Source organism: Cucurbita moschata, unplaced genomic scaffold, assembly GCF_002738365.1.
Source record: "Cucurbita moschata cultivar Rifu unplaced genomic scaffold, Cmos_1.0 Cmo_Scf00034, whole genome shotgun sequence".
Taxonomy (NCBI): Eukaryota; Viridiplantae; Streptophyta; class Magnoliopsida; order Cucurbitales; family Cucurbitaceae; genus Cucurbita; species Cucurbita moschata.
Genome location: NW_019268550.1, coordinates 1542160 through 1554873, shown reverse-complemented (window position 1 = coordinate 1554873; position 12714 = coordinate 1542160). Strand labels below are relative to the sequence as shown.

The window sequence follows — 12714 nt, the reverse complement described above, 5'->3', positions numbered from 1 at the left end:
GGGGGGGGGGGGGGGGGGGGGGGGGGGGGGGGGGGGGGGGGGGGGGGGGGGGGGGGGGGGGGGGGGGGGGGGGGGGGGGGGGGGGGGGGGGGGGGGGGGGGGGGGGGGGGGGGGGGGGGGGGGGGGAGGTGACTTGGGATTGAGATGACAGACAACAAAATGGTAAAGCATATCAATGCTGAGCCTTAAGATGCTGCCAATAATTATTGAGATAAAACCATGAAATTTAGTACAATCAAACTAGACTAATATTAATTTTTCAAAAACTAAGGAAGAAATTATCAAAATTAATTGAAAAACTATCTTTAATGTAGCACAAACCTGTAAATAAGATCTTGATCGTGGTACTTCAGTGGGATTCACTGAATGTTTTGTCCCTCTATCCCTCCTATCACTGTTCCTGTTTGCTCCTTTGCTAACCCCATATTCTGGCTTAGAATCAAGTGGTGATGAACACTCATGGGGTATCATATCTTGCCCCTCATGTTGAAGCCCATGTTTCTGATCCCGATCTTTATTATCTTCAACATGAGAACTAGAGTTTCTAGATAACTTCTCCTCTAATGTTTTCCTGTCCCTCCTTGACCTCTTGGGACTAGTAACAATAAGCCACATATTCATGTCATACTAGAGTTCCATGATTAAGTATAACACGATACTTAAAACACATTAATCGCTTGTTCTATCTCAGTATTGTTTTGATTCAATTGGAAGGAAAAGAATGAAGCCATCTTATTGCTGCAATATCCAAATATGGTAATGCATTTCTCTTCACATCCCTCACTTTTGACTATGCAAAAAAGTGAAAATTAATATTTGTTTAGAGCGTTTTGGAACTAGAGGAAATTGAATTGGCATAATGCAGGGCTGATAACAATGGCGTGGTACTGAGTAGCCATCAATAACCATGAACTAATCTGAAACTAGAACTAATAGACATAAGCAGTACTAGACTGCGCATTGCAAAAGCAATTGTCGAATCATTTCTTTGGTAACAATCAAAATACATGTTCTACGTAACTTGAAGCTTGAAATACGACAACATCAAAGCAAACATCATCAACAAACTTCACACACGCCGACACTCTAGCATACTGGGGCAAAATTATGGAAATTCCGGAACCTTAATGGAAGCTAACACAAAGACAAACCATTTAAACCGAACAAAAGTCAATGAACTTAAGAGAAATGGAAATACAATCAGACAAAGAGAGGTAAGGTACCTGGGTTCTCCATCGAATCTGGAACGATGACGATTGGAATCGGATTCCCGAATTTCACGACGCGACATTTGCTTCGCGCCGTTTTGTTCTCTGTGTCAAAGAAAAAAAATGAAAGAAAGTGAAAAACACTAAAACAGAGGGTGGGAAGTTAGGGCTTCATCTCGCGGGAAGGTGAAGTGACGTGTCAAACTACCAGAAAAATAAATAAATAAAAGAAAACTTATTATTTATTAATCAAGGATGTAATTAATAATTATATGGAAATTTGACTCTCATAAGTTATATTCAAATTACATAATTATTATTTAATTCAACCCTTTTTTCAATATAAATGTTAGATTAATAAAATTTTAATGTAATTCTTTAAATATTTTAAATACTAATTTCTTTGGTTAAAATTATATAAAAATTAACCATGTAAATATTTAATCTGAAAAAATATTTTAACTTCCGTCATTTACATTAAATAAATATATTGAATTAACGTACAAATACATTTTTCTCAATATAAGCTCGAACTAAGTGTACGATACGTTGTACATCATCAAAGGAAGTTTAGTGGGTTAGGACGACCGGGATTTGAACCGTGAACACCATTTAAGTAGAAGGGCTTCAATGGGAGCATCCATTCTAGTCCCAACCCCTCCCCACACCAACATGTCCCCAATGTCTCCTATCTTCGAACCACTCACTTCATACACACTCTTGAACCCGATCCTTGTGTAGAATCTAACGAGCTGCCAAACACGTAGCCAATATTAAACCTCGATACATTTCTTTTCATTCAAAATATATAAAATATGACATGTAAAAGAGTTGATGATAAAAATAAAAACATAAAATAAAATAAAAAATTAAGGTCAAATTAATGAAAAATTTTATCAATTAAATTGCAGTTCATTAATTTCTTTTCTGTAAAGGTAGATTAACGAACATACTCAAATTATTATTAAAAATATGATTTTTTACTCCCAAATTTTAATTAAATATTTAAAAATTAAAACATTTCACTTTAGTAAAATAAAAATTTATTACTAAAAAAAATTAAAATAAATAATTGGAATAATGGGTAGGATTGGATTACGTCGAGTTATTTTAATTGAAATAAAAAATAGAAATAAATTTAAAAAATATTATAATCTGCCCCAATCCTTTAGAATTTTATTAAAAAAAATATTTTTTAACTTTAATATTAGTTTCGTCTCAAAATATCAATTTTATATAAAAACTGTAATGTCAATTTTAGTTATGTTTTAAATTACTGACAAATTCTATCCAGAAAAAAGGTAAAAAATGAGAGAGAAAAAACAACCTTAGAATGGTAAAGATCGGAGTCATTGATGGCCAATAACTCCGCCGTCTTGCACCCACAGTCATACCCATACCGAATCGCAACAGCGCCGATGAACAATCCGAGTCCAAAGATCGATTTCTCCATTCCCAAGCTCTCTCGCTTCAATCGAATTGAATCCAGGTGAAGAATCCTCCCTCGCAACCACACTCTTATCAATCCCTCGGCCTTCCCAATCTCTCGCTGCGATTCCAAACTTTTCGCCGTTATTCGGAAAAACGGCCCCAACGTTTGCAGCCGGAGGCTTATATTCTGGGCCTCGCCGGCCGCCACGATCTCCGCCATCGTCGGAAATTCTTCGCCTCTTGGAGCGATTAGGGTTTTCGGTGGCTTGGGCGATTTTGATGGAAGCGGTAATTGGAAATTAGGGCTTTTGGATGAGGATGAGGAATTGACGTGGAATTTAGTTAGGGCTCTGTGAATTGGGAAGAAATTTTGGGGGATTCGGGGAATTGGGACTGTGAGCTCCATTGATGGCGGGAGTTTGAAGGCTGTGATTGACATGTCGACATGGAGTCCGTGCAATAGACTGTGTTTAGCTAACTCCATAATTTATTTTTATTATTTATTTATTTATTTTTAATTTTATGTAGTCACTTTACTTATTCCTATCTTCATCATCCAACATGGGTTATTAGGTTCAGGTTGTTGGACGATCCCCTAATTTAGGGAATAATCATGTGTTTATAGTTAAAAAATACTCTCTCCCGACCTTTTGGAGAAGCCGAAAGCAAAGCCATGAGAGCTTATGTTCAAATGGGACAATATCGTACCATTGTGGAGAGTTGTGTTCGTCTAACATGTTATCAAAGTCATGCCCTAAACTTAGTTGTGCCGATAGATTGGTAAATCCTCAAATATCGAACAAATGACTCCAAAATAAAATGAGTCAGAGCTTCCATGAAGGCATAGTAAAAAATGACTGACTCCAAAAAGAAAACGAAGTCGAGCCTCGATTAAGGGGAGGCGTACTTTGTTCGAGGGGAGGTGTTGGATGATGAAAGTCCTACATCAGCTAATTTAGGGAATGATCATAGGTTTATAATCAAAGAATACTCTTTCCATTGGATTGGTCTGCTTCCTTTCGGGGAAGCCCAAAGTAAAGCCACGAGACTTTTATGCTTAAAGTGAACAATATCATACCTACCATGTGGAGAGTCATGTTTGTCTAACACTAGTCACCCAAACTCGCGTTTAATTTTGAAGTTCCTCTGATTAAGTTACGAACAAACTATGCATCTTGTTGGTATAGGTACTAACTTTTAATTTTTTTATTAGTCGTTCTATCACGTAGATTGTTCTCATTTGAATGTGATCTTAGTTCATTCATGTATCCCTCTTTTATTCGATGTCATAAGAATAATGATATTTTTTATACAATAAATTAGATAATTTAAATAATTTAAATATAATTATTCATGTGACGTGACTCAATTAAAGTAAAAATATTAATGACACAAAATCAAAGGGAATCAAATTTAAACTTTTTTTCTTTATTCTAAAAAGCATTTTTAATAATAATAAAAATAATAATTTTATTTTAAATACTTGCCATATTAAAATTATTCTTTAAATGGTCAATAAAGTGGTTCTACTTTAGTCTAACCGATGAATTTTTTTTATATATATAATATTTAGTGGATAAGTTCATATTTATTTTCTACTTCCTTATTTTTTGTTATCTAAAATTATTTAAATCAAGATAAATACTCGAACCACGTGAAGAAGACCTATACCGAGTATCGTAGCCCAAAATAAAATTAATAAAAATAATTAAAAACTAAAATAAATACTTTAAATTTTTTAAAATGGAATTTTATCATAATGTTTATTATTCCTCAAACAATACGTGCGTACCAAATTAAATAGCAATTCGTAATATTCCTATAAATATTTTAAAAAATTAAATAAATACTTTTTAGGGCAGCCTCAAGACTCAGATTATATATATATATATATTATAATTTAATAATTTTTAAATTTTCGTCGTCGTGTCGGGTCCTTCCAACGACAACTTATTGCGTTATTACACCGTCGGGTCTTAAACGGCGTCGTTCGCTTCTTCTTCGCCGGACGGCTCGCTGTTCCGCACGCTCCGGCTCCGCATTCTTCTTCTACAATTCATAAATTTCCGGGAAGAAGAATAATCAAGATCAAAGGTTCAAAACGCGAGGGGTCGTTGCCAAAAGGGCTCGTGATTCTATTTTTTTTCTTCACCGGTCATTAATTGTTATGGCGGAAAAGAACAGGATAGACTCTCCGCCATTCGACCAATAATGGCTTCCCATTTCCCCTCGATTTCCTCATTTGGTTCTTATTTTTTCGTTTCTCTATTTATTATTGATTCGATAGTGTTTTCCTATTGAGATGTGCGTGAGATATGGTTGCGATTGGGGGAATTTCGTTGCCGCGTTTCGTAGCGCCGTCGCTTCACCGCCAGTCCTTTTCGCCGCCGGCGATTGGGTTCGCGAGGTTTCAGAATAGGATTAGCTTTAGATCGACAGTGGCTTTGCTGGATGAGGTTGAGAAGACGGGTTCGAGGGCGGCGATTGTCAATCGGAAGGTCGATGGTTTGGTTAAGAGTGATTGTGAGACTGATTTCGATGCTACCTTGAGCAATGGACATGCTAGGAACTCTGGTATTGCTTCTATTTTGATGTGTTTTGATATTAGTGGTGTCGAATGTTGTTCTTCATGGTCTGAGTTTAAGCTGTCCAGATTAACAAAATGCTTATCAATCAGGCAAAAATCTTGGCGTGTTGTCCACCGTTGGAAATTCTACTAACATCAAATGGCATGAATGTTCTGTTGGAAAGATTGAAAGACAGAGCCTACTAGAACAGAAAGGATGTGTCATTTGGATCACAGGTCTCAGTGGCTCAGGTTTGCCAATTTAGCCTTAGCTATGATCAATTAACCTGTTGTTTAGATTATCTTCAAATGAAATCGGTCGAGTTCGTGTATGCATCGGTTAACTGACACGATTCTTTCGTTGTAAACTTGGATAATTGATCAAACCTAACTATGAGATGTTTGAGTTTGATTTTTTCTGGTCATCTTTTAAAAGATTATGTCAAATGGATAGCAAAAATGTTGGCTAAGTTGGGTTTGGAACTCTTTGGAGCTGACCCAATTTGTCTAAATATGCTTAGCTAACTTGCAGGGAAGAGCTGTGTGGCCTGTGCCTTGAATCAAATCTTATACAAAATGGGGAAGTTGGCTTATATCCTTGATGGGGATAATGTCAGGCATGGCTTGAACCGCGACCTTGGTTTTAAAGCGGAAGATCGTGCCGAGAACATACGGAGGATCGGTGAGTTTTGCTTGGGAAGTTCGGTTTATTTACAACGGTTTGGATTGAGCTGTTCATGATTGCTAAGTATATCTCTTCTGTAAATTAGGTGAGGTTGCAAAACTGTTTGCCGATGCCGGAGTTATTTGCATTGCTAGTTTGATATCTCCATATCGAAGGGATCGAGATGCTTGTCGTGCCATTTTGCCTGATGGATATTTTATTGAGGTTGTTCTTCATTTATGCATACCAAGGATTTTGAACAGGCTTCTATTTTACCTTGCATGACAAAAATGTGCCAAAAATATATAGGTGTTCATGGATGTTTCTCTTGAAGTTTGTGAAGCAAGAGATGCAAAAGGACTGTATAAGCTTGCACGGGCGGGGAAGATCAAAGGTCACTGAAACTTGTTATCATCTTCCTTAGATTTAACTGATGATCTTAAATATTGGCTCGAAGTTCATAACTTGTCGATCGACTGAACGAAATCTCATATTTTGTAGGCTTTACCGGTATTGATGATCCGTATGAAGTACCATTGAACTGTGAGGTAATTCCAAATTCTAGAGGAAAATGGATCATATCTTTTAAACATTCTTGCAAAAGATTAATGCTTCTACTGCATTGAGATTCTATATCGGTTGGAGAGGGGAACGAAACATTCCTTATAAGGGTGTGGAAACCACTCCCTAGGAGACGTGTTTTAAAATTGTAAGAAGTGAACAATATCTACTTGCGGTGGGCTTGGGTTGTTACAAATGATATCATAGCTAAACACTGGGGGGTGTGCCAGCGAGGACGTTGGGCTCCAAAGGAGGGTAGATTGTGAGATCCTACATCGGTTGGAGAGGGGAACGATACATTTCTTACAAGGGTGTGGAAACCTCTCCCTAGTAGACGCGTTTTAAAACTGTAAGACTAACAGTGATACGTAATGGGCCAAAGCGAACAATATCTACTAGCGGTGGGCTTGGGCTGTTACAAATGATATTAGAGCTAGACACCAGACAGTGTGTCAATGAGGACGTTGGGCCCAAGGGGGTAGATTGTGAGATCCCACGTCAGTTGGAGAGGGGAACGAAACATTCCTTATAAGGGTGTGGAAACCACTCCCTAGTAGACGCGTTTTAAAATTGTAAGAAGTGAACAACATCTACTTGCGTTGGGCTTGGGTTGTTACAAATGATATTATAGCTAAACACTGGGGGGTGTGCCACCGAGGACGCTGGGCTCCAAGGGGGAGTGGATTGTGAGATCCTACATTGGTTGGAGAGGGGAACGAAACATTCCTTACAAGGGTTGGAGAGGGGAACGAAACACATTCCTTACAAGGGTGTGGAAACCTCTCCCTAGTAGACGCGTTTTAAAACCGTAAGGCTAATAGTGACACGTAACGGGCCAGAACGGACAATATCTACTAGTGGTGGACTTAAAAAAAGACCAATGAATATAACGTCTTGTGTTATGAATGATTCATTGTTTTCGAAGCTGATTGGGAAATCCCCCTTTGAACTTCATGGGTTTCAGATAGTACTGAAGAACAATGGAGGCTCCCCATGTGAGATGGCAGAGAAAGTAACGAGTTACCTTGAGCAGAAGGGCTTCCTGCAGGCTTAAAACTCAAACCCTACTAGAAAGGGGCTTTAACAACTCAAGTTTTGGTTCAAAATTTTATTATAATTTAGAGCAAATCCCCTTGACCGACCACAGCTTTGTTTTGTTGTCTGATTTGGTTCTTCTTTATCCAATTCTTTTCTGCAATACAGATAGGAACGAAGGCAATTCACCTTGACATATATGTAATGTAGACTTCTTTCAAACAGGGTGTGTATATATATGGTATTAAAATATTTGCTTCTTTCTGTTTTAGTCCTCCGTACTTTTTGGTTCTTCGAATTTAGCCCCTGTAGTTTCAATATATTTTTAATGATACGAAACATCCGAACGTATATGTTTTTTTTTTTTTTTTAATTTTATTGAATGAACGGTATATAATTCTACCGTAAAAAATAAATAAAGAATGGTATGGGATTCTGCGTTGACTAATACCATAAAAAAAGATAATCATCGGGTCATGTTCGATAACTATTTGAGTTTTTATTTTTTATTGTTTTTAAAAATTTAGCTTTTAAACACCATTTCTACGTGTGGTTGGTATAGTGAAACATGCTCGATGTCACCTATATCTTCTCCCACACGTGTCATTCTCATGTTGCGACTAACACTGTCTTACCCTTTATTGTGTTTCTTTTTATTGAACATATTTGTCCCTTCTCAATCTGTGAGCCAAATTATTAAATGTTCGGAATAATGTGACTAACGATTCTGTACATCGAGTACATGAGAAGATTTACGAATTAAATCTAGCATATGCCTATCCGTCATTCAAGAAAAAAAACGCGTATGTTTATAAGGGTTCAGTAGAAGGTGAGCTGCAATTTATCTCACGTGTACGTTGATCGTCCAAGTATGAGTTTACTCCTAATAGTGTGAAATACGTACATTTGAAAATATTTTATCCTAATGAATTAAAGAATAACATCTATATTGTGCAGTTAATCCAAATACTGTTATAAATTCGAGCATAGTTCTATAGATAAATTAACAAATTACACGGAAAGAAACAATAATCTTGATTATATGGTGGTATGTTTTTATAAGGTATGTTTTTATTGTGTTACAATAAATTGGGCCGAGGTTGGGCCCAAAAGTGGGCCGAATATGATATTTAGATGGGCCTGAGATATAACAAGCCCACGAACGTAGCACTGGAATCAAGATAGTGTGCGCTTTATTATTATTATTTTTTTTGCAAGCTTTGTCCGTACACCACAGTTTTCTCCTGGTCGTTTGGTTTGTCGAGAAAATGCGGGAAGGCAAGCGAGGCGCGTTGAGTTTCTTTCAGATAGGCGCATGCAAGCTTCCGGCCAGCACACAGGCAGTACCACCAGTGATTTCTGAAGGTTGCTAGAAAAACCAGGTGAAGTTGCTTAAGCTATCCGTGTTCATGTCGATATGTGTGGTTGCTTTTTTTTTTTTTACTTCGCATGAGCTTCGTTGCCGTATTTATTAAATTCAGCGTCAGGTAGAGTGTGGCAGGTAGTGGTTTATATGGCTGTGTGTTTGTGTGATTCTTGTATTCAGATTGGTTGTTGATTAGGTTACTTTGTTTCTGAAGAAGTTGTAGTTTGAGTGCTAATTGCTGTATCTCGTAGTTTCGTTTTGCGGCTGTAGGATGAATGAGATGTCGAATAACGAACGTTTAAATGATGTTTTGTATGTGTTTGTGGGGATTAAGAATGATGTTACACTAAATAAACAAGTGATCGCTTACTGAACCTCTGTTATGTGATTTTACGAAGTGATTAATACTGTATTTTCACGTTTGTTGATTCTTGAACATAGTCATGTATGGCATATTTTCTTTTTAACTTTAAGATCACGTGATGGTGTATGCTTTCAACATATTCTTCAGCATTACAGTACAGTCCTGGAGTGGAATCTTGTGAGATAGCTAATGTCTTTTGATAAGTATCTATGTTTTGAGTCATTAGACTACAAAGGTCTTTAGTTTTGTAGCTTGCCTGTTGACGACTAGGTCTATGCTGGTTATGGTATTTGATTTTGAAGTGCAAGTTTATATGGATTTTGTACCACGAGAAACTTCTTTCCATATGGACAAAATTACAGTATTGCATACATATTGTGCATTAAACCCTTGAGAAAGAGTTATATCACATGATTGAAAGCCTTTAAAATGTAACACAAGAAGGAATAATCACTACAAAATTGTTATAGAGGTGTTCCAAACATTGAACTCCGATCCTCTAACCCTTGAGCAAGAGTTATATCATTAGGGACCAGCCGTCTGTTTCAAACCATTATTGTAAATCAGAGCCTCTTTGCTCTTTTGTAATATCTAATTTTTTATGTCTTTTGTACGTGCTCCTCTTTTTTGTACTTTTCTTTTTGTTTAAGCTGTCTGTTTCTTCAATGAAATAGTGTGTTTTCATTTTTTTAAAAACATTTATATTTTGAATCTCTTATCAAGATTGTTCAACATTTTAGTGGTTGTGATTTCCAGTTTTCTCTTCCTCTTTCAAGAATCTTGTTGTTTCAGTTTTCTTCCTGTGTTGATCTTTGCTTGTAAGAGGGGAATGTCAAAGCTGAATTGCTGACGTTGAATTAACTGTAAAAATCTGGCTGATGTGATGCATGTTCATACAGCTTGGTGAAAGAAATTTCAAGGAATGTTACTAATTCTAGTTTGCTGAGCTCTAACATGGCGGACAAGTTGTGTCCAATTTGAAGTAAAATGTGTACATGGTGGACAAGCTTTCAACCAGGATACAAGGTGCAGCTGCTTCTTTGATGCCTATTCTTGTAAGTAAATTGCAGTTGACTATTTCTTTTGATGTATATTACTGAGCAGTAAGGGGCTTGCTTTTTAACTCATCATGTCAGACATGAACTCTGTTGGGGCGTTTTGCTTGGATTTTTTAATAATCTTGTCAGACATGAACTCTGTATGTTATCTTTAACCTTTCTGGTAGGATACTAGTGGTTTTTTTATGCACCCACTTTTGAGGATTTGATATAAACGCAAGAATGTACCCATCTTGTTTTTAGTTTGGAAAGTTAAAATCATTCTCTTTAACTGTAAAATGTAGTACTAATGGTTGGTTGAAACTGAAGCTAAAGAAGGGACATTTCAAGAATTGAACTTGGGGATCTCTTGCACCCATAGCAAACTGATACCTGTAGATCAAATGTCCAGCCTGACTTCTAGAAATACATTTATTTTAGAATCATAATCAGATTTTTACAAAAGGAATATTCTGTACAAGAAGCGAGTAATGATAGTAAAATCAAAGGTTCTAGCAAACTGATACAAGTGATGCATCTAAGGGGCAGGGTACCCAAACATGTTGATTTTCCATAATAGGGGAACGTATCAACTAAACCTTTGATTTTACTACCATTACTTGCTTCGTTGCAACATTTTATTGAAGATAAGTAAAACCTAAAGTTATGCATGTTGGGTGAGCTAGGTTGGATTCTAGCTGGTATCTCCATCTTTCATGGTTGAATGTTTATCTTAGAGAAGTCAAAAACACTTCAACTTAAAGGCTTCTCAATTCAGAATCTCTTGCACCCAAAGGAAGAATTAAACTAATAGACCAAATGGAAAGTTTGCTCAGGTGAGTTGCTTTTGCATGATAGATGGAATAAGTAAGATTCAAGCTACCTACTTTGATTTATTATTATCTAGTGCTTGCCCTATGTGTGGTAGTGGTAGAATTATAGATGCGAGATACATCCTAAAAAGGTGGTTTGAGTTATAATCCAGAAATAGTGTGTATAATTTAAAACCTGGGATTTTTGCTCCATATGAGTGTTTTTCATGAAGTTCGTCAAAGGGAGCATAACTCAATGGTAATTGGCATGTACTCCTTCATTTAAGGTAGGAGGTTCAAATTCACATACTCTAGTTGTACTAAAAAAAAGCACTGATTTAGTTCTAAAAATAGTGATGAAGATGAACAGAATCTTTTTCTCATTTCCCCTGGAAGAATACGTGCTAAACCAACCCTTACATAAGTCCACACCAAGGAGTGTTTTTGTAATAGGAATTTAGTGTGCGAATGATAACTTTCAGAGCGCAAGAGGATCTTCCCCTAATGAAAAAGTTTACCAAAAAAGAAAGGAGAAGAAAAAGGCATAAGCATAACCTGGAATAAAGATAGATGGGAATCATTGGTTCTGCCGTGGTTTTTAGACTGACTAAAGCTAAAGTTCAATATCTGCAGTAATATGCTGAAGTTCATTATGATAACTCTGTTTTCCCATGACCAAATCATGAACAATCTTGGAGACCTTGCATGTGGAATGCTGCTTATCATAAATATTGGTAGTATTGAGGTTGTCTACTCACTTTCTTTTTTTTAGAACCCAAGTAACCGAACACTGAGAAATTGGAAAAAAAAAAGAAAAAATGACGGTTTTAATAATCATCGGATAAATTCAAAAATATGCATGCCCCTAATAACCACTAAATACAATTCAATAATTTCTCAAGAAATTGGGCATTTTGAGAATTGAATTTTAGACTCTCACACCCAAACTGAGAATCATATAACTAGACCATATTCTATTTTGTAATTGAAGTTATATCATCTTGACGTTGGATCTGTGATGCACTTAGCTAATATTTTTTTTATTTATGTTATATCTACTTAGCATTCTTCTCTTGGACTTAGTATAAAGATCTTACATTTCCATTATTTGGCATCTTTGCATATAGACTCCTGGTCTTCTATTTTCTAGGTTGCCCACTTAAGATTCTTCTCTTGGACTCAGTTTAAAAGATCTTATGTAAGTTGACTGGAACTTGGAAGTTAAGATTTAGAAATGGCAGTGAAAAAATTTTTGGGGCATTCCGAGAATCGAACTCAGGACCTCTCGCACCCGAAGCGAGAATCATACCACTAGACCAAATGCCCTATATGAGTATACCAAATTAATTCTTTTTTATTGTAGTTCGAATAATGTATCCATTGCACCATTGTTGAACTTGTTTTAAAATGAAAATTGTGTATAGAAAGTCAACAAGCACATGAGGCATTCTAAGAAATGAACACAGAACCTCCATTCCCAAATTGTGAGACTGCCACTAGATCAAATGCCTTTTTCCTTTATCATATATCAATTTTTAATTGAGACTTATTGAGATTTAGATCTGGTCTTGTGCTGTTGTATACACCTCATTGACTTTTTTTTTTTTTTTTTTTTTTTTTTTTTTTTTTTTTTTTTTTTTTTTTTTTTTTTTTTTTTTTTTTTTTTTTTT

At 36.3% G+C, this 12714-nt stretch overlaps 3 protein-coding genes and 1 non-coding gene across 5 annotated transcripts in view; 1 reads left to right on the top strand and 3 right to left on the bottom strand.

The window, feature by feature from the left end:
- Nucleotides 1–1472, bottom strand: part of LOC111430649 — a 3149-nt gene extending 1677 nt beyond the window's left edge. The window contains exons 1-2 of the mRNA XM_023066982.1: nucleotides 1224–1472; nucleotides 322–595 (exon numbers count right to left, since the gene is read on the bottom strand). Coding sequence (XP_022922750.1) covers nucleotides 322–595; nucleotides 1224–1291 — 342 coding nt within the window. The 5' untranslated portion in view covers nucleotides 1292–1472. The remainder of the gene's footprint in view (nucleotides 1–321; nucleotides 596–1223) is intronic.
- A 184-nt stretch (nucleotides 1473–1656) lies between these two features.
- Nucleotides 1657–3103, bottom strand: LOC111430648. The gene is made up of 2 exons (XM_023066981.1): nucleotides 2536–3103; nucleotides 1657–1960 (listed from the first exon to the last, which is right to left on the bottom strand). The coding sequence occupies exons 1-2, from the start codon at nucleotides 3076–3078 to the stop codon at nucleotides 1787–1789; spliced, it is 717 nt and encodes a 238-aa protein (XP_022922749.1). The 5' UTR covers nucleotides 3079–3103; the 3' UTR covers nucleotides 1657–1786.
- A 1451-nt stretch (nucleotides 3104–4554) lies between these two features.
- LOC111430457 (adenylyl-sulfate kinase 3-like) lies at nucleotides 4555–7736 on the top strand. 2 transcript variants are annotated; one of them, XM_023066674.1, is made up of 8 exons: nucleotides 4555–5213; nucleotides 5317–5457; nucleotides 5738–5887; nucleotides 5976–6094; nucleotides 6179–6263; nucleotides 6371–6417; nucleotides 7395–7514; nucleotides 7560–7736. In XM_023066674.1, exons 1-7 carry the CDS (start codon nucleotides 4955–4957, stop codon nucleotides 7482–7484), a joined length of 891 nt encoding a protein of 296 aa, XP_022922442.1. In that variant the 5' UTR covers nucleotides 4555–4954; the 3' UTR covers nucleotides 7485–7514; nucleotides 7560–7736. The 2 variants fall into 2 exon arrangements, with proteins under 2 accessions (XP_022922442.1, XP_022922441.1); XM_023066673.1 differs by having other exon boundaries at nucleotides 7395–7736.
- A 4562-nt stretch (nucleotides 7737–12298) lies between these two features.
- TRNAP-CGG lies at nucleotides 12299–12370 on the bottom strand. Its single transcript has one exon. It is a non-coding gene; the product is annotated as a tRNA-Pro (tRNA).
- Nucleotides 12371–12714: the final 344 nt, after the last annotated feature.